This window comes from Lasioglossum baleicum, chromosome 11 (genome assembly GCF_051020765.1).
Source record: "Lasioglossum baleicum chromosome 11, iyLasBale1, whole genome shotgun sequence".
In the NCBI taxonomy this organism is placed as follows: domain Eukaryota; kingdom Metazoa; phylum Arthropoda; class Insecta; order Hymenoptera; family Halictidae; genus Lasioglossum; species Lasioglossum baleicum.
Window position 1 is genome coordinate 8040970 of NC_134939.1, and position 21522 is coordinate 8062491.

General features: G+C 34.1%; 2 protein-coding genes across 5 annotated transcripts in view; one reads left to right on the top strand and one right to left on the bottom strand.

The window, feature by feature from the left end:
• Positions 1–21522, bottom strand: part of LOC143213246 (uncharacterized) — a 322622-nt gene that overhangs the window by 293690 nt on the left and 7410 nt on the right. For 2 of the 4 annotated variants that reach the window (XM_076432913.1, XM_076432914.1), the window contains 2 exons: positions 21419–21454; positions 3352–3485 (listed from right to left, as the gene is read on the bottom strand). In XM_076432913.1, the coding sequence (XP_076289028.1) occupies positions 3367–3485; positions 21419–21454 (155 nt within the window). In that variant the 3' untranslated portion in view covers positions 3352–3366. Of the gene's footprint in view, positions 1–1096; positions 3486–17375; positions 20736–21418; positions 21455–21522 lie in introns of those variants that run through there. The other 2 variants (XM_076432911.1, XM_076432912.1) reach the window with 2 other exon arrangements.
• LOC143213247 (uncharacterized) lies at positions 6687–16062 on the top strand. The gene is made up of 8 exons (XM_076432915.1): positions 6687–6877; positions 8332–8506; positions 9058–9175; positions 9249–9393; positions 9505–9592; positions 9719–14098; positions 14370–14433; positions 14623–16062. The coding sequence occupies exons 1-6, from the start codon at positions 6817–6819 to the stop codon at positions 13605–13607; spliced, it is 4476 nt and encodes a 1491-aa protein (XP_076289030.1). The 5' UTR covers positions 6687–6816; the 3' UTR covers positions 13608–14098; positions 14370–14433; positions 14623–16062.

Genomic DNA, 21522 nt, shown 5'->3' on the forward strand with positions numbered 1-21522 from the left:
CGTTTCTCCTCGACCACGGTAATCCCCTTTTTCTTTCTGGCTTCTCGTGACCTCCTCCTGCGCGACGAGAGCGAGTGGCCTGGACTGGTCGAGGAGAGACAAACGCACGAAGGGAGGAGACGCCTGAACGTTTTACGGGGGACACGCAAATCACCCACCGGTCTCTATGCAGAGGAGAAAACAGCGGGGGAACGAGGACACACGGTGGCAAGCGGAGGAACGTGCGAATGTCCAGATAGAGAAAGACGGAGTTAATCTAGTGAAGGGGGTGGTTTTCGGTGAAAGAGAGGAGGCGGGGTGAAAGAGGAAGGTGAACATGTACGCGCCTTTCTCTCTCTCTCTCTCTCTCTCTCTTCATCGCCCTTTCCCTCCCTCTTCTTCTCTCTCTCTCTCCCTCTCCCTCTCCCAGACACCCTTTCGATAGACATCAAACCGATCGGCGATGTGTAGCCGCGTGCGCCGCGCCACGATGGCCGATCGGGGATGGATGAACGAGAAGAACGACTGGCGAGTATGTAAGCGACGACAATGTAGAACAACAACAGTTAAACAACAACGACGACGACAGACGACGGAGAAAAATGAAAACAACAAAAGCGTGGCCTCTTGTCAAACCCACGTCGACGATGCTCGACGTGTCGGGGCTGCTCTGGGCGTCGCGGCGCTCACACATCGGCTCACTGAGCCCGAGGTGGGCGACACAGCCGGAACACGGAGGATCGCGGCTACGGCCGACAAAGACCGAGAGAATCAGCCGAGAGCCTTCCAGATAACGGTGCGCAAGCGCCCACCCGACAACCTGCACGCCGCTCTTGAAATTACCATTAGATTTCGGATCGATTGCTTTTCACCTTATCGACAAGCCCGCCGCTTTTGTTTGTTTTCTTCGAACTCGCCGAGATACCGGCATCCGGGAACCATCCGAAATACATAGCAGGCGTTGGGGATGTGTATGGGTAACTCGGCACGGATAGGAATCCAGCAAGTTTACAAAGTTCGGGTTCCCGAAATTACAAGTCGGGCCTGGTCGTGTGAGGATCTCGAGAGTTTGCAATGTTCAAAAGGTACAATAAAAAATTACAATGGAGAGTCATACCTGCGTGATTGCAAATTTTTGGTATTCTCGAACTTGATTCCACTCGACTGCAGCTTCGGGTACCAGAGGATCTCGAAAATTGATGGAGTTCGGAAACCTAAAAGGTTAAAACGCAAAATTAAATTGGAATTCAATTTCAGTAATTGCTTATAATACAAAGAAATCAATCAAGTAAATTGACTTCTATGTCACTGACTTTTATGTACAGGGTGTATAAAAAGTAATGGTCATCCGTCGCGTCGTAGGGGTTAATCTACACCTCTGGAGCGGTGTACATTTGTAAAGGATACTCCCTTGCCGCATAATTATTTTACCAAAGAAAATCGTTGTTAAAGTTTGTTTTTACATCAACACCTTCCATTCATCGAGAATAGAAAAACTTTGAAGGGAATCATGTGTTGCAAAATTTGATTGTGTGGAGTTATACGTATAGACAAATGCCTACTACATATTACAGCCGATCTGACCGTATCGATGGGACAGAACATAATCGTGAGCGTGCCTCGAGACAAACAAAAAAAACATACGTCGCTGCTCATTCAGATAATAAATTTGAAGTTGCAAAATATGAGAGGAAACCTTGTATTCATTGTTACACACATAAGAGTATCCTGCATTACAAAATACTAATGTAAAGTATACTTACCAATTTTTTAGAATCTTCTGTTCCTCCAGTCGGATTCACAGCACACTATCATTTACTCACGCGGATATTTACTCCGACCACGATCAAAATAATTCTACGATCTAAATGCGACTTCCGCACGAAAACTCTACCCTCCTATCATACTATGTATTCGATCATTGACCGATCGAAACAAAACTAATCGTTCCCAAGAAGATATTTCCAAGATGTTTCCAATAAGGGCCCCGACTACTGGCTATATACCTGAAAAGGTTGTTATAACAGACAAAAAACGCACACGGGTCAGCTCCGAACTGGTCGACTATTTTACAACCACCACGCTCCGACAACTTTAACCCCGATATATGAACAACACGTGCGACGGACCTATCATAAATTACGCCATTGACGACCGAAGACAATACGGAAGACAAAAGGAATTTCCTTGACAGTTTCCCACTCCTCAACCTAAAGTCCTTCCGACATAGAAACGCTACGATTCCCCACCTAAATCCACGCTTAACCATTCACGAAAAAACCAAGGTGACAATCGCAGTACTATTTTGATCGTGATCGGAGTAATTTCTTCTAGTTCGATGTCACGATTTCGGAAAGTGTGTTGTGTAGTGTTTTAAGTGTTCAGTAATTGTGTAGAAGTGCTTCATACTTATTAATTGTAAGTCGTATTCGAGTAAATGGCACTATGCTGTGGATCCAACGGAGGAACAAAAGATACTGAAAAATTTGTAAGTACTTAGACATTAGTATTTTATAACCCAGAATTAATATTCTTATGTATAACACTGAAGAATATAAGGTTTTCTCTCATATTTTGCAACTTCAAATTTATTATGGATATCGAGACGATGAATTGGTACAGGCGTAAATAGCGACGAATGTCCCTTTAAATTTCGTTTGTCTCGAGACACGCACACGATTATTTATTTATTTATTGATGCCGTAAACCATGTTTGGTTTATATAGCATACATTAGTATAACACTTTACAAAAAATAATGAAGTATATAACGTAATATCAGGTGGACTGTAGTAATAAGCTTTACTATAATTGTCTGTACGTATAACTGCACACAATCAAATTTTTTTTTAAAACAAACTTTAACAACAATTTTCTTTGGTAAAATAATTATGCGGCAATAGAGTTTCTTTTACAAATTTTATACACCCTGTACAAAGGCCGAGAGTTAATTGCGTCTAATACGACCGCCGACGCTCCACGAAAATTGAAATTCGGCGGACGTTGCTCGCGGTTTACGCTCGATACGTGCGACACCCGTCGTCCGACGGTTATGCGCCCGGTTTTTGTTCTGTTTCCGGCAATTTTTACCGACAAACATGCTAGACGTGTTTTGAACATTCATTTTTAGGACAGCTTTTGTAAACAAACGTGGCTGCTTAACCCTTCTGCAGCAGATGTTGCGACGGAAGGCAAAGGTTCGAGCGTCCCGGACGATCGTTTAGCTTTCCTCATCAGGGGACCCAGGAAGGGAAAGCGACACTTGAGAGTGTCGTAAATTAGGCCCTACCCCATAGGTCGGAGGGCTGTTTTGCGACCATGGCGCAGGATACATCCGTTCATTCTGGAATTGTCGACGGGGACGTTGGAAATCATCCAGTAGGTAGATTTAAAACGGCCAATAAAGTGTACAATGTTCGAACGGTGCACCCAGGTACTTCTTCTTCCTATCCTCCGTTTCGTTACTGGTAGTGGACTTCATGCGTTCATCGAACACAAACGAGTAATCTAAAACAGCGGAGAGCATTTATTAATTTTTAAAACATGTTAAATGTACTTCTTGTAGGCACGTTAATTATTTTATTGTCCCTAATGCGGCAGCTGTTCATTTAATTAATTCGCCAGGAACTTAATGATTGAATATGAGTGGGAAGAATTGAAAAGTATCAATATATTATTACATAATAATATTTTCAACTCAGGTTTTCAATCAGGATGTGAATTCATTTTGACCCGGAGTTACAAACATTCCATCTAAATTCTAATTGTCTACTAGCCGTTTCAAATAATTAGCTATTTATATTCGGTCCAATAGGAGGATCAACATTGATTTTGAAGAAGTAGGTTCAATGATATGCTGAAGTAATAAATCTGAAGTTATAAATACATAGATATTTATATTTAAAATTTTATTAATTACAAGAGGATAGAGATGCCAAACAGGAATCGAATTCTTCTCTCAACAATCCTTATAAATTGAACGTGGTGAATATCATTGGATAACATCTGTAACCGCAAATTCTCTAGATGCTACTCCGAGCGTTCTTCTCAGCGATTCAAGTGAGATTTAACACACTGCCTGCTTAAGTAGCCGGAAGAAGTTGAGAAATTGGAGGAAGCTTCGAAAAACCTGGAATGAGCCCAGACACCGCCTGTTTCAGGGTCGAGTAGCACTTTAGGCAGAATTGGTTTCTCGTAAGCGGAATAGGAAATGTGGGAAATGTGCGATCAGAATAGACAGATTTAATTCCCTCGTTTCTCGTCGCAATTGTTGCGGGAAACCGTAATGTGATATTCAGTTCGTTCAATTTTATTTCGTGATTAACAATTAAATTCTTATCAAAGCCGCTATGGGCGTGTGGAAACAGGTGTACACGTGTATACACTGACAAGCTTCTAGCCTTTACTTAATTATTCAATCCTGATTGGGGCTACGTTCGGAAGAAGGGTAGTGGCGTTCCCGATTCATGATTTCAACACTACACGGTTCCGGTGACTCCATTGGTCGAATTATTTGAAAAACTGGCGAATCAACCGTTCGTTTCTAAAGTCTCGCCGCTTTCCACCCTCGGAAGGTTGCTACTATTTTTTTCCTTTGTGCATTTATATATTCACCGCGTACCTGTCCACCGGCTCGTTAATTTTTATAATTGATGAACACAAGCGCCATTCGCCGGTAAAAATGTGAAATAGTTTAGCAGCAGAAATATGAAGAAGTCTTCATCTATTTTCTATATTAATGTTGTTATTTTTCATTTTGCAAAAAATTGATTTGTCGTAGAATATTTTATATTTACGGTAAATGTGTGTGTGCATATTTGTTATAATGGACAATACATCTTGATTTATGTATAGTATCTAACAAGGTTTCAGGTTGGCTGCCACGCACCTAACTTGATATGTACATAGCTGTTATACACAGCGTGTGTAACCATATGTGGTCATCTCGTTAGGGGGTTGATTCCATAAACCAAAATGAGACAAAATTAAAACTGACGAAATATCGACTGTCTATTTGATCATAGACTACGGGCCGTTTATTTCCCTTCTTCGAAATATTCTCATCTACAAATTTACTATTCTTAACCCTTCAGCTGGACAAACAGCTACGTGGGAGGCCGATGCCGGGTTGGTTATGACCCGTACTAAATTTTTTCATAATAGCATATATGCTTTGCACTTTCAGAGTATTTTTTGGCTCAAAAACTGTATTCTATTACATTACATCGATTTATACTGTCGTTTATATGTCAAACATACAATACAGAATATTTCAAAAGCAGAAATTAACAAACAGTAATTTTTCAAAATGTTTTTAAACATTATTTCGCTCAGTAATTATTATTTTATGAAACCCAAATAATATTCAAGAAAAATATTTTAAAAGAAATTCGAATGAATTTTGGGAAAAATAACTCCAAAATTTCGCTAACGTAGCTCGATCCGTTAAAAACTTCAACGTAGCGGCAAAAACTACAAAGGAGCCACAAATGAATAAATAAAATAGCGTTCGCTCATATTGTACTACATGTAGCCTTTGCAATTATTCTTCTGTGGAATATTAGAGAAGAATTCGAAAAAAAATGGATGCTCTGTTATTCCACAGTCCACAGTATCCCAGACAGTCGTTGCGTCCTATTATTTCGAATGGCGGAGGCTCTGCTGTATATTAAAATTGCAATGGCAGGTAGAAATGACCTGGCATTTGCTGGACGGGTCACTGTTGGAACATCTGCCGCTAGATGGTTAAATCAAGTTACAATATCTAATATTACCTTGTGTACCAATTAGTTACCGAATAGAAAACTGAAGGCCGAGAATTCGTCGAATTCAAAATTTATTGCATATTCAGGGCGTGGAATTATTTTTAGTTCTAATGTCATTTCGATGGGAACAATTTCCTATTGCTAATTTCTACAACGAAAACAATTGACCAACACAGCCCCTGTCCTTGCTACCAACGTACTCGTTTACATTATTTCAATTAACTCTACTAATCTTTTTCCGTCATTATCTTTAACGATATGTAAAGCTACAACCATCTGTTTTTTATATGAATATTGAGGTGAAAAAAGGCTAGCGCTACATTTCGAATGATTACAAAATTTCCGTAATACGCGACTTATATGATCATTGATGCCACTATACATAGTATAGTATACGCGTATAGACTTTCGCAGCAATTGGATTACATACTGACAAAAATACAAATCTGACGAATATTTGGGATGGACGAATTAGAATTATTACTCCAATTGGAGCGCGTCGTTCTCACCGGTATTACAATTCGCAAAAACCGATTAATGTGAAATAATCTTAATTCGTCCATGTAAGGAATTATAATATTTTTCGAGGTATACGATACTTGAACTTTCAGTGTAAATACTCTTCACGCTTACCGTGCAGTTATTTCTATTTCAAAACTTCGCGTTCGATGTGCAACATCTTCTCAACGTCCGATTGATGTAAAATTTTGGACATATCATTTCTTCATGAAGTGAAACAATTTTAGTTGACGGCGTGTTGAGAAGAGTTCATTGTTGAAAAATAAGGTCCTTCCTAGTGCACATGCATAAAAATACGCAGTCTAGTGATACGATATAGGCGACTCTCTCCCCTAAGTTACAAGAGCTTGGTACAGCTTGGTAACAGTGGGGACGCGCTCTTGCGGCGACTGCATCAAGCCCCATTGTCAATATGGCCGTTGACGAGAGATCGCAGTGTGTAGTGAGACGCGGTCGCGATAGCCTGTTCATCAGTCTCTGAATATGAAATACGCCGCACCGGGGAAAAACGTTTCTACGTAATACGTAACAATTCATTTGTGAATCTGACCAAAATGAATGGTGTTCTCGGGGAACGGAGAAATCACACGCAGGGTGAGAATGCTCCGATGCAAGGTACGTGACTATATCCTTGCGTTTATACGTACGTACGCTTTTCTAGAAAACGTTTGTCGCGAGACTGTTTACGAATTGTATTTCGTGGTAGAACCACGCTAGCCATCGCACGCAGCCTCCTCTCGAGCCTCGTTCGATCGATTTCTTCCTACATTTATTGGCATTGACACTCGGATAATGCCTGTCGAACCCGTAGAAATGTAAATCAGACCCTCGCAAATGATATACGGTGCACCTCTCACGCAAATTTTCTTTGAGAAATCGACTTTTCGTACACTCGAATGTCCCCTTTTCGGTAGACCGATGTTTCAACCCTCGATCAACCGATGCCGGGTAGCTTTACATTCAGATTTTACATAATTATGTTTATGTACCGTCGAACAATCGGTCCTATTTTAGCTAGATTTTTCGAAAATTTGAAAACGCAGCCGCATCCTATTGTTCTTTCTTTGAAATTCCACAGATAGCGACTACAGAAAAGTTCCTATACTTGGAAAATCTATTTCCTGTAACTGTACTTTATATGTATAAGTGTTATTTAAATTCATCCATTAATGATGTGTAACACAATTTAAAAAAAGGAAATATTTTCGAAATATGTATTACGCTCATTTTTAGCATGGGTCGTCGCAGACCCGGCGTCGGTCTCTCCCGCACTCCCGCGTTACTGTTCGATAGTTGACCATTTGCTACGCTTTTCTGTTTCTATTGTTCAAAATTTTTAGGGTTACTCGGAAGTATTTCGAAATTTTAGGGTGGTTTAACGTATTGTGTGTGCATCGTGTAAAAACTTGGGAAACTTGAAATTTTAATAGTACATATTTTATATTAATGTTAACTGTGCTTCGTATGAAACGGTGATGAAAGTGTACGAAGTGAGATTTATTTATTTAAATAGTAGATATACGGGTCAAAATCCGGCGCATAAAAGTAAGGAGTATGTACAAGTTAAAAATGGAATATGTGGTCGATCGAATTTGTAGTAATAATTAAGACGAATTAATTGTTAGTGACAGGTAATATACTTATCGGTTATCCAGTTTTGTTTCTTCCACATCTGATATTACTTGTCAATGCCGACATTTTTAGTGAAGAACATTATGCAAATTGATGCATTCTGCTGAAAGTTGTTTTTTCTTAATTTGTGCCTGTTTAGTTTTTATTAGCTGCTTTGCTATTATAATTTTTCAAATATTCTACTTACCACAAATGAATACAAGAATGAACTGAACTAAATAAATGAAAGAAATTTAAACAATGTATAAACTTCATAATTATGTAGTATGTCAGAATATGCAAATATAGGAAACTTAAAATCATTTAGTATTAAGATTTTAAACTTGTAAAGATTGAATATTAAATTGCGTTTTCTTTTTAAGTGTTGCATTTGTAATATTTTTCTATGTTTCTTCGGAATATATTCTTGCACGATAAATACATTTATCATTATACAGATACCAAAAAGGAAATGGATTACATTTATGGGAGGCTCAAATTGAACAATGACGAATCAAAGTCATTGATTACTGATTTATTTCCTTGGATGTTAGAATTTAAAAGGATGTGCAGATGTATAAATACAGAGAAAAGTATGGCATCATTAACAGAACTTATGCAATTTTATGCAAGGTAATGTGTATAATATTTATTTATCTAAATTGTTAATTTAACATTTCACCAGTAACACTGTTCTTGGGAACTGGTGTAATAAAGGTGATGAACAACACACATTTTAGTTACATTCAAAAATCATGTAATTTCTATGTCTTGAAAAACGACAAAAAAAAATACATCAACTTTATTAATTACAATTATATAGGAACTATATATAAAAATGATACCAATGAATTTTTAAATATTATGATATCAGTTTTATGTAATGTATATGTGTGTGTAACATCTTTAAAATTAATAACTTGATGTTAAATAGTAAATATTGTAATAGTAAATTTAATCAGAGAAATCATTTTAAGTAAGTTCTTGCTTTATTAAAATATTCTCTTAATCTCAACATGAACCAGTGCACATTTTGCTATATCACTCTTTCTCAACATGAAATAAATAGCTTGTTCAGATATTTTCAACTGAATAGTAAAGCATAAATTTATTGTGTAATAATAAATTGTAACATTTAATTTTTGTCAGTATCGCCAAATGTCTGATATAAATTACTTTTACAGAAATGTAAGTATTAGTGTAAATGGATGTTATACAAGGCCTTTGAGAGCTGCAAAATTGAAGGATTCTATTAGTGAGACATTACTGTTATTTATGTATATATATCGCGAGATTTCTGAGGTAAGCAGTATTCTTTTTTTTTAATCTACAAGTTTCTTCTGCATTCGTATATTAATAAAATCTCATTTTCTAGGATTGCAATAGATCTATTTATTTCAATAATATGTCAGATTTATTAGCGTTGTACATAGATATGGAACTAAAAGCATCAAAAAAAAGTAAAGAGGAGCATGAAAAAATTTCTGCAAGGATTACTTCTTGCCTTTACGTTTACCTAGGTATGGTTATACATAGACAGTTGGACTATAATTAATTTACCTATGTTTAAGACACTGCGCGTGTACAAAAAAGCTAATATTATTTTGTTTAAAAAAATATGTTTCTTTCAGAACATTCCACGCAACATTTATTAGACACGCTATTGAAAATACAATTTATGTGTCGCAATTACCATCATATTTTAGATCCGATAATAATGTAAGTACTAAAATATATATGTATTTGATTAAATCGTTGTTTCTGTTTTTCTGGAACAATTTTGGTGGTAACATATTCTCCAGAAAATTGTATTAATTGTTCATTATGTATGATGGTCTCTCTTAGGAAAATTATGAAAAATATTCCTACACATCCAGTATCAAGTACTATGTATCTTCGTTATTTTCTTGTTTATCGTTTATGGAGGAAAATAAATGATGATGTAACTGTGAGAACTAGGATAACTGCTGCTGCAATCGCATCTTTGGGGCCAGTGCCATCTACGTTCTCACCGTGTACATTAGAAGATGTATTGCCAAAAGTGCCAAAGAGTCAACCAAATTCTACAAAAACTCTGCTACAGCATAAATTTGACATTAAAAGACATTGTGAACTCTTTGTACAACATTGCAAAGAGAAGGAAAGAAGCGTATGCCAGGACAGACCTGCGACTCCCATTGATTCGTCCAATAGTCCTAAAACAATTAAATCGAATAAAAATCGTTCGCGAAGGAATTGTAAAAAATCCAATGAAATTGTAATTATTGATTTGACTAGTGATGTAGTACTTGAGAAATGCATAAAGAGGAGGAAATCCAGAAAATTACCATGGTTGGAAGAAGCCAAGAAGAGGATCGACTTGAAGATAGCGAGGTCATCACAGAAAACAAAAGGTCAGAAGAAGAAGGAACAGGCGAGTACAGATTGTACACATTCACCTAGCATTTCAAGAACGGTCAATCATCAATCAGAAGATACATCACAGTTAACACAGGCACAGGAAGACATCAGTTCAAGACCGAATCCCAGTACATGCTGCACAGTTGACACTAAAAATACCGGGAGTAAAATGGAAATCGATAATAAATTAGTAGAAGATACGGAAAATGTAAGGAATTCGAAGGAATCGAATATTCAAACGTCTTGCACGACGTCGTTTATTGCAAAAAGCACTAAATTACCCGTAAACGAGATTTCTCTCTCAACAGAAGAACCGTCGAGTTTCACTATCAATGATAATTCTATGAATGATTGCATAGACACGAGAATAAAAAGCGATGAGAGGGAAGGTGATAGAAGTAACAAACAAACTGTGATCAAGCGACTGACAGAAACAGATGTTTTCTCAGAGCCTGATACACACGAAAGAGCTGAAAGTTTCAAAACAGTCTGTGATTTAGGAACAGAATGCCCAAGTGTAAATAATACTGCGATATGTACTCGGTATGATTCCAAAGATAATGCTATTAATTCTAATTGTTCTAATCTTAATCTAAGTAACGGTAGAGTAACTGAAAGGGTAATATCGTCAATAATAATAGCGGAGTCCGCCTCAGAGAGTAAAACGTTAGATAACGAAACTTGTGCATCTAATTATTCTGATAATATGATTAACTCCAAAGAAAAAAGCAAAGAATTGGTTATATCTGAAGAAATAACCAATGATAAACATAATACAATTTGTACCGAGGAGACAACAGTGGATGTTGCCAAAACCTTTATTGTTACAGATGTTTTGCAGCAAACAGAACAACAAGAATCATTACAAACACCCATACAGAATCCAGGTAAACAAGAGAAATTTGAATCAGGAGTTGAAGTAAAATCACCAAAATGTACAAATGAGGTGGGCAATAGGGAAAAAGATGAATTTTCTGAACGAGAAGAATTAGAAATTTGTGATTATGATGAAGCGAGATGTATAAGTGAAAATAAGGGGAGCGTCGTTAATATCAGAGAATCTATTTTCGGATCTTATTCTACGGATAAGAAAGATATTTCTAATAAATTTAACGTAACGTGCCCGAATGAAAACTTTAGCAAGTCCATAGAGAGTGTAACAAATGACAAGTGCAATCTTAATCTTGACAAGACAGACGTTTCTTGCGAATTCCACTTATCATTGGACGAAACACCGAAAAAGGAGTCTGATAAGTTATATAAAAGAATAGAGGATAAACAGGAATGCAATGTTCAAGATGAATATATTGTCCAAGACTCTGATCTGCAAGACAACATCGATGGTCTCTCGTTGTTGGCCAGTGTTTCGCAACATATACCACATTTGAAGCCAGAATCGGAAGTAAAGTGCGACCAAATCAAGGTGAAAGATTATGCTTCCTTGAGGTACACCTGTTGCGGTCAGGCCACCGACGACGAAGCTGAGAACGATTCGTCGAACATTGTTTCTCAATTACTTGAAAATCCATCTGTAGAAATCATTAACAGAATCGTGGGTATTTATCCTGATGATGGATTGAATAAAGTAGCTTTTCACGTAGAAGTGACCTCGAATGACTCTGAGACCGAGAATGCAAACAAAGGATTGCATAATAGTTTAACATCTGCGGAGAGCAACGTCCAAGCTACGAAAGAGAACGCTAACGTTATATTGAACGGGGAAACTGTGATGTTGTTGCAGAAGTCACCGAACAGCAATTTGTATATCATAAACAAAGCGGTGGAGAATTCAAAAGAATACAGCGACGAAGAAATTAACAGACTGAAGGAAAAGAGTTGGGTGCCATCCGCAGAGGAATGCGGTTCGTTCGAAGCAGTTACTTCTGTGGATCATATGTCGTATAATTTAGAATTAACTTCGTGTAGCAAAGAGTTATCGTACCAGGAAAGCAAGTGTTCAGTGGAACGAGGAATCAAGGTGGAAATGGAAGAAAGCACTTTCTCGGACAGCAAATTGTATACTAAGAAGGTACCTGCAGACCTGATCTCTGTCAATTCGTCAATGTATCAGGACATAGCCAGCAAACCAATAGATAAACTGAAATCTTCGAAATCGAGTCTGTCGTTCCAGCAAAATATTAAACAAGAGTTGAATAATATTTCTCATCATTGTGCTATTTCAGGGTGTAACAGTGTTCATTCGCATTCTCACGAAGTGGATGGTTCCCAGTTGCATATTCCAGTAACGCATTCGACGACTTTGCCGACTATCTATGGAAACTGTACCGGTAGTGCTGACTTGTGCATGTCGTACCATAAACATTGCAACTCGGTGTCATGCAGTTTGCAGATCAACACCAATGGTTCTCTCCATTCGCACGCGAAATCGGGCAGCCCGTGCGGACGACCGCGTTGCTCGTGTCTGAACTGTACGTACGATATCGTTGCTCATTATAGGCAGTGCATCCATCCGACCACGGACACCCGCGTATCCTGCATTGAAAGTAGTCCATATTTTCTGCCGACACACTCGCCGGTTCAAAACCCCGCCGTCCAGGAGCACGACAGAGCAAAAAACGAAGCAGTTATGAATAAATTGTACGATGATCAATTGTTCTGTAAAATAGAGAAGAGCCTTTCGCAGAGTAGCCAGTTGGAGAAACTGGAGGTGCAATGCGACCCAGAAAAAGTGTTCAAGAAGGACGCGGACAATAGGTTACCTTTGAAGAAGAGATTAAAGGCGCACGCGATGGCGTACACAGAAGTGTCGATCAAAGCCGAGAAGGTGGACAATTATCCAGCTATACCTATGATGTCGATAGCCGCTTTGGAAGCACTGGACAACACGCAGAAACGGTCCGTTCAAATGGTCAAATCCGAGTACGAATTATCGCCTGGGAAAAAAGATCCTCACGACGGATATTGCAACTCGAACTTAGTGCGCAGGGATTACTACAAGGACATACATGTGTCCAGTACACATCAAAGTTTCGCGAAAGAGAGCATGAGAAAGCTGGGACGTCAATTCCGATCAACCAATGATCAGTCCAATACAGTGTATCAAGATTCTTGCCTTCAGAGATCGTTCAAAACACCGGCGCAACGGAAAGAAATTAACATGCTGAGCGGCATGTCATTGAAAAGATTCAATTCGGAGTCGATAGAACGTGAGGAAGAGACGTTGAAGAAAGGTAAGAAAACGCAGTCGGCTCTACGGCAAACAAGAAGCTCAAAAAGAAACGTTCCTAAAGTAAATTATTCTTACACCGATGTTGATCCAGAATGGAATCCGTCCGGTGAATCGAAACGCAAGCGTAAGAAGAGTAGTCGATGATCGATACCGCTTCATTGTAAGAATTCACTGTTGTAGGGAGTGTTTTACAAATTGTAAATAGCAAGTGGGATAAATCATGATTTGAAAATTCCGGATACTGGCGATTTCTGGCTCTAGTACAACAACCTTAACCCGAAGATCAGCATCGGTGAAGATTTTCTGAAGAATTTCAGAATGTCGACACAGAAGATATTAGACATATTTTGTTAGTTTTAGAGAGCTCAACGCGAAAAACGATAAACCATTCTTCATAGAATATTCTATGTAGAACTATGCAGTATTACATGAAATTCTGTTTTATTTCTATTAGTATTAAACTCCGAAATAGACGCAGCTAATTTTATTTAAACTAATTTATAATAATTTGCAAGAAAATTTCACGAAAGTTTTTTTTATCTATCACGGCATAAAAAATACTTTTGTATATACCTATGTACATAAATGTAATGATTACACACTGAAGCTATTACTATGTTACTCTTATATTGGAGGTAAGACGTTCATTTTTTGAATAGTAGAATAGGGAAATGGAAGATGTAACTTCTGTCAATTAAAAAAAAGAGAGAGACGATGTATATTTAAACTGTATATATACATATATTGAAACTCTACATATATGTAAACTATAAAAGTAATTTATTATTAAATTGGTGAACATCACTGTTGTAGTGCACGATCGTACATAAATATAATGTACTTTAGTTCTATAATTATTTGAATCAATAATATTTATATTAAACAAATTTTGTTGGTTTTTTTCAGAGCAAATTCAGAGAAATCAGAAATCCAGGTTGAAGATAAAATTTTATCTACTATCACAAGATCTGTAAGTAAAATTTTAAAAAATTGTGTAATTTTCAACTGGTGTTAATCTTTCCATCAGTAATTCGATATATCAATGTCAAGTCCAATATCAATTAATTACTTGCAGTTGGGTACAAAATTAAATGGACACTCTTTAAAAACTAATAATTAGAATGTATGAGAACTCCATTCACAGCATTTTATTTTACAGATTATTTCCGTAACGTGAATGCCGCAGGAGAATGTTTAACTCTGGAAAGTGTGATGTTCATAAATTTGCCAAATCACATGGGAGTAACCCAAGTCGTTATGCAACAGCAGAAGTAACAGGAAACACCAACTACATTTCAATTTTATAAAATTCTCTTTACATATAGCAGTACGAGTTGTTATAAATATACTTATAGATATCAAAAGGCAGGTAGTATAAACTAGTCATTGGTTTTTACTTTAAACGGAGACACTCTTACTTTATGAGGAGAAAGGAACACAGCCGAATAATATGTATATGGCGATGAACTTCAGATTAAAAAGTCGGGAAAAACATTTATGTAGAATTAAAGTACCTACATACTTTAGAATTTGTATAGATATCAAAACGATAGAGCTTCGTCCCAAGAAAAGTCATTTGATACGACACCCGAATTTATAGCGCCTTTGCATAATTTATGCTTCAAAAGTTAGACATATATTTTTAAAAATTATTCACTTACTTGTTTTCCAAACATGGAAATGGAGTATGCCTCACTGTACAAATTCTAAGCGAAAAAGAGTATAGACGTAACCTTTTTAAAATCTTTGTGAAATAATCGTAAATTAAAAGATAGAGCTACTGTGCTCAAAGAAATCAATGACTTAATTTTCATTCACTGCAATCATTCTTGTAAGTAGAAATATTTTTAAGTAAGAAATAATATTGAATTCAATCATATTCACCGTGAAGTAGTGTTCTCATTTAAATATAATATTTATGGTTTAGTCAATATGAAATATAGAACAGTTTATGTATCTTTAGTGCCATATACTCCTGTTACATGATATTTCGTCTGTGATTATTCAGTAACATTAAACTTATACTTAAACATATTCAATATTGGTTGCACATAACTATATTTTGTTGTGTAAAGAAAAGAGCTGCTTCATCGTAGACAAAAATACATATTGTTTTCACATGTCATACAAAATATTTTAAAAAATCGTTAGAAAAAATTATACTGCTTCATGGTAAATCGCATTTTCGTATAAATAATTATTTGTTTTAATTATATAAACGTTTCTGATAGTCATAGATCTGACGCTTGTGGTTAGAAAAAAAACTTATGTACATTAAGAAATTATTTATTGATTTTCAAACCAATAAGTCTGATAGTTTTAAGTTCAACATAAATCAATTTATAATTTAATGTAGTCAATGATCAAAAAAATTGCCAAATATTTCCAGGTTCCATCGTGGAACAGATATAGAGTGGTTAGCGGACAAAATTATACTGTACATTTGTTAAGAAAAGTCTGACATCTGAAATTTTTAATTCAATGTACCAACATTGCATCCGTTATCCCGTTCATTCGTGTTCATGAAAAGAAAAATTAAGTACTGTGTATGTGTAGAACGTTTTTGTCGTAATGACGAATAAACTTGTATTTACCTATATTTGTAAATTGCATGCATCCTGCGATGCATAAATTGAATTTATTGAAGAAAAAAAATGATATTACATATAAACATTTACCTCGAGTTTACGTCCCCGGCGTAAATATTTTACGTTTACGATAGGGTTAGACGTAGTAATTTCTAACAGGGTAATCACTCCAATATTTTTTAATATTTTAATATATACTTTTTATGTTTAATTTGTTTTTTGTTTATAAGTATGTTAACTACCGTAACTCCAAGAAATCTTCATTTAATTATGATAATATCTGACTGTACCGTTCAATACATTGTGTAAAACGTATTTCTAATATATACTTATTTTATACATTCATCAAAATAACTTGTATCATTTCCTATTAATGAATTTATTTCCCTTTTGATAGTATTTCCTAAACTTTCTAAATATACTATATAATTTAATAGTATGAGAAATACTCTTTGAACTCTCAAAAATATAGAAAATAGATAATAACTGCATTTTTTGTGTATGCATTAAAAATATTTTTATGTAGGCTTGTATAAAACGAAGTAGGCGTACAACCACTAAAATAATTTTAGATTTGATGATGTATAGGAAAATATATATGTATAATAACATTTTGTGTATAATAATTTTAAATATATTTACATTTATGTGCATACCATTAAATGGATAACAATTTATAAACAGGATATCAAGGATGTAATAAAACATTAATTTCTTAGAATACACTTGAAGATGCTTATGTATTATATACACAATACTTGGTACACTAGAGGGAAGAGAAAACTATACAACAACCATGTTTTCATAAAAAGAGTAATTTTATTCTCTTGTTCAGTCTCTGCATTGTTCATTATGAGTTACCTAATGTAATTTTACATTTTATAACAGTTACAAAAATCATGTAAAATTACGAACTGACATTTAGTGTATACAAACTGATAATATGAGTAGTAATATCTATAATACGTTTTTTTTCACACGTAGTGAAAATAATCAAATATAATGGCACATACCCTATTCCTCGTATATAAACTTATGTTGTTATGCTATCAATTTTGTATTTACATATACATATATATTATTCTTTGGAAAATTAATGGTTACAGATTCATTCGGTTCAAGTAAAATATTTTTCGGCATGTATCATTCCTTAACTATAGTTCAATGTATACTTTTAAGCGCTTTGGTTATACAATTCTATAAACATTTTATATTGTAAAACGAGTTTAATAACTTAAATACATATATGTACGAATATTTTACCAAGTAATTGACTGAATTAAATATCTCTCCAGTGTACTGTTTTCATTCAGAATAGTGTTGATTATAATTGTAGCATGGAAATTTTTATTTATCACAAAATCATTTTGAACAATTTGTACAGTAAATATGTAGCATTATAAAAAGAAGAATATAGTCGCGTTGGAAAGTAAGTCAACGCCTCTCTTCAAACATATTGTCGTCTATTATTATTATTGCAAATTTCTAATTTTCATTTGTTGTTACATATAGTAAATATTCGAACTTCTGTAAATCTTATTTATATTATATAGAAACTGTAATAATAATTTTTGCATTACTTTCTAAGAACAGTGTAATGGAAACATTAACTTACTTCCTGAAGCAACCGCGCGTGTATAATAATGATTGCATGATTAATGAAATGCTTGTTCTTCTATTTTTGTGCATACTATATAGCCTAATAATTTTATATTAATTATGATTTTTCTATGCATTAGTAGTAATTATTTTAGGAATTTTCATTTACTCAATTTTTAGTAACATACATATAACAAAAATATAAAAAAATTTACGAATGGAAGATGTGCGTATAATAAATCAATACTACATTTATAAATTATAATTGCTACTTAAACAATTCTTACTTCGCGTGTTTTTCTGATCAAATTAAAAAGGAGACATATAAATTATAATCAGAAAGCATTAGTGTTTAAGCCTGTTGCTATCAGCTAAAAATACTGTTTGTACATATAACATTAAAATTATCAAATATAACATATAGCTTGCTTTTCAGTGATAATAAGGCCAGGCACTAATGGGTTAGTTCTGTCAGATAAAATGTGTTATTACGCGTTGAAATTTCTCGTATACGCTGTTTCACCATAACAACTTGCCAGCAATAGAATTTTTTTAAAATATGTCAAGAGAAGAACAAATTTTCTTACATATTGTACTTATTCGAACTCTGTATTATCTCGCTTAAATTAAGTGCCACGGTTTATAAATAAATTTTCCTTTGTGCAACATAAATAAGTCTTACTTCTATATGCAATCTATATACATATAGATGTAATGACTTTTTAAATGCGCGTGTCCTTGTTTCTTTCTTTTTTAACAAGCAATTTTTTATGCGGATACAAGATTTGTTTACATTCGGTTTACAAATACTTTAACGAGAATACAGCTCTCTACAAAATACAAATGACTGTTCACTTTATTATACTTATGTCGCTGTTTATTGATCTCAAGATATAAAATAGTTTTTTTTAATGCGTTTCTATACGAGTTAGAGATGAACAACATTTTTTTGGTTGGATTTCAAGTTAATGCTATCTATCTTTACGGGACACTATTATAATATTAAACTTTGGAGGACATCCACGACCGACCTGATTTCATTATACATACTTGTAAATTGTAATAAAAAAAAAGTAATAATCTCATTAAATGGGTATCATTTAATCTATAAAATAGCTGAGACAAAGGAATAGTGACATTAACATGAGTTGTCTAAAATTGAATACTATCCAAGATAAATAGGTCAATAAATGTATAAAGCATTTTCTACTCCACTCAACACTTGAGTCACTTGAGTAATATCTACAAACACAAAAGGTACACATGTTCATTTTGTCATTTTTTTCCTTAAACGCTGCAAAAAACAAAATATTTCGTTCTGGCATCACTATGAAATTATACACTATTTTATTTATTTGATTATTAAATTGAAAACAATGTTGACGGTATAATAGTTTGTTTTAATAAATGTATGTCAAACTAAAATTTGTTAAGTTTTGAATAATCTTTGTCTTCGAAAATAGAGTAACAATTCCATTGGTGATATATATTTTTCTATATTATTCGTTTAACTTCTATCTCGTTTAAAAATTAGTGCATAGTTTCACGATCTTTTACCAAGTATTTTTTAAAAAACGTAATACTTTTTTTCTTTTTGTTTGTTACTCTCTTATATTATTGCTTACAAAAAGAAAGCTAAAAGATTAGAAGGATTGCTCTGAAAGTAGTAGCCATTTCAAATTTAATAAAAACAATTATTTGTTTAATGTCACCAAGTAAAATTATTTTTTGTTATTTCCACTTAATATTAAAATAAATATGATGTTATTACATATATTACGTGTATATAATAATAATTTTATGAGTAATTTGAAAGTTACTTTTGATTTTGTAATCAATAATCTAATCTTTGTGTGTGAACACATATAATAGGTTGAACTTATTCAGCACAACCTAAGACATAATACTTGAAGATAAATTAACAGACATATGTATTTGTTGTTAATTGTAAACTTAAGAGTTAGAACCATGGACTATTCGCTTAGTACTTGCAGTTCAATGCACTTTGTCCATTTTGTTATGCATTTCAAATCAACTTTAGAAAGATAATTTGAAGAAAAAATGTCTAGCATTTTAATACGTATCATTATCATGAAAAAATACTATGTTACATTCAGTCTAAAATAAATGTAAGTAGTGGAAAACAGACTTTTTATAAATCTATAAGAAAACAATAATTCGGTTGCTTAAAAATTTGTTACAGCTCGGTAAGTCACACTGTTTCAAATCTAATAATGGTTACACAATATAAAAATGAAACAACAACAACTAAAACTATGTAATAAGAATACAATTAAGAAATATTCTGACGAGATCATTAATGTGTTTTCTTATATAAACTTTACGTCCAAAAGCATCGTTTCTGTTATATTTACATGTATATACTTCTAAATGGCTATTTTAGAAAAAAATCGAAAAGTTAGAAACAATCAGGTATACGACATGTAAGTCATTGTTCTACCTCTATTCAAGAATTTTACCCTAGAAAGTAAATTTCTTAAGTGCACATGCATAATTACAATATGTATTTTCCTTTGCACTGAAAATAGAGCATTTTTGCAAGAGCAATGACCTGTTTGTTAAACATTCTTTGGAAGTAATACATTTTTTTTTACCAGAGGACATATTAATACTTCGAAGTATAATCTATAGTAGAGTCGCACGAACACTTTTATTTTCAATTTCAACAAAACACATATTCTTACGTATGTTTCTCCTTCAGGTATACTGGATCAAAATATTAAAAGATATATAATACTGCGGTTCTAAAAATTCTAATCCACGTATTAATTAGTGACTATTAAAAATAATAGTTAATACTAAATATATTAAAACAGTATTTCTAATATGAACAGAGTGTCCAAGTTTCATTAGCCCGCGCAATTATCTAAAAGCTATTAGTTACTTACTCTTTCAGACATGCCTCATGATTGTTTCGGCGGTCCATCATAAAATATATTTCTCAAAACAAACCAACGTTTATATTAAAGATTTTTTTCAAATAACATATAGTTTCGAAGATAATTGTGTCGGTAAATTAACACTCTCTTGAAATAAGGAAAGTCGCAAATAAAATTTTAAGAATCTACGAAAAAAGATAAGATTGAATACCCTGTATAATACGAAAGCTAAATAGTAATTAGAAATATATTTCCTCTTTAAAATCTGTTTTACGTATATATATACACTGAATGTCCATTGAAATTGAAAAGAAAAAGTCTCATAATCACAATATCACCATTAAAAATATGATCATGATTGTAAATCTTTTATCTAACTACTCCTGCAAATAATAAAACTTTAAGGAGTTGAACTGGACATTCTGCATTCATTCATTCTGCAAATTCTATTTTCTGACGACAATAAAAATATGTTAAATCAGTGTTTATGATCATAAAATTATTAAGTAATTATCATGATCATTTATGTAGTCGAGATTTATCATCTAAAACAGTACTGTCCACAGAAGACATAGTACATGTATGCCTTCGTGCATAAATGAATGTATGGCTGAGCAGTACTGATTTAAAACGTTATCACATATATGTATGATCACTCCACTAGCAACAGGGAACTAAAAATTTTATCTTAGAATGAGGGAACAGCGCATAGAATTATGCAATGTTTCTTTTGCAATAACTCTCATTTCTATAAAGTTCCTAAAACTTCATAGAAATTTATTTGCAAATATATCTAAAACACTTATTCACGTTAACAAGTGTGTAAGGCTTATTTTAGAAACATTGTACACGTTTTAAGTTCACTCACCTACCATACTCTTCCTTCCATTTGTACATATTAAACCTGCAAACAAAAATGTTTTAATTTAAAATCCTTACGTTACACTTCAAAAGATTGCTTTATTGCAAAAG

Bases quoted from the DNA above. Each gene is read 5' to 3' on its own strand.
- LOC143213247 (XM_076432915.1), top strand. From the start codon at position 6,817: ATGAATGGTGTTCTCGGGGAACGGAGAAATCACACGCAGGGTGAGAAT. The intron at 9,176-9,248 runs GTAAGCAGTATT...CTCATTTTCTAG, and splicing joins TATATCGCGAGATTTCTGAG to GATTGCAATAGATCTATTTA. The intron at 9,394-9,504 runs GTATGGTTATAC...TGTTTCTTTCAG, and splicing joins TTGCCTTTACGTTTACCTAG to AACATTCCACGCAACATTTA.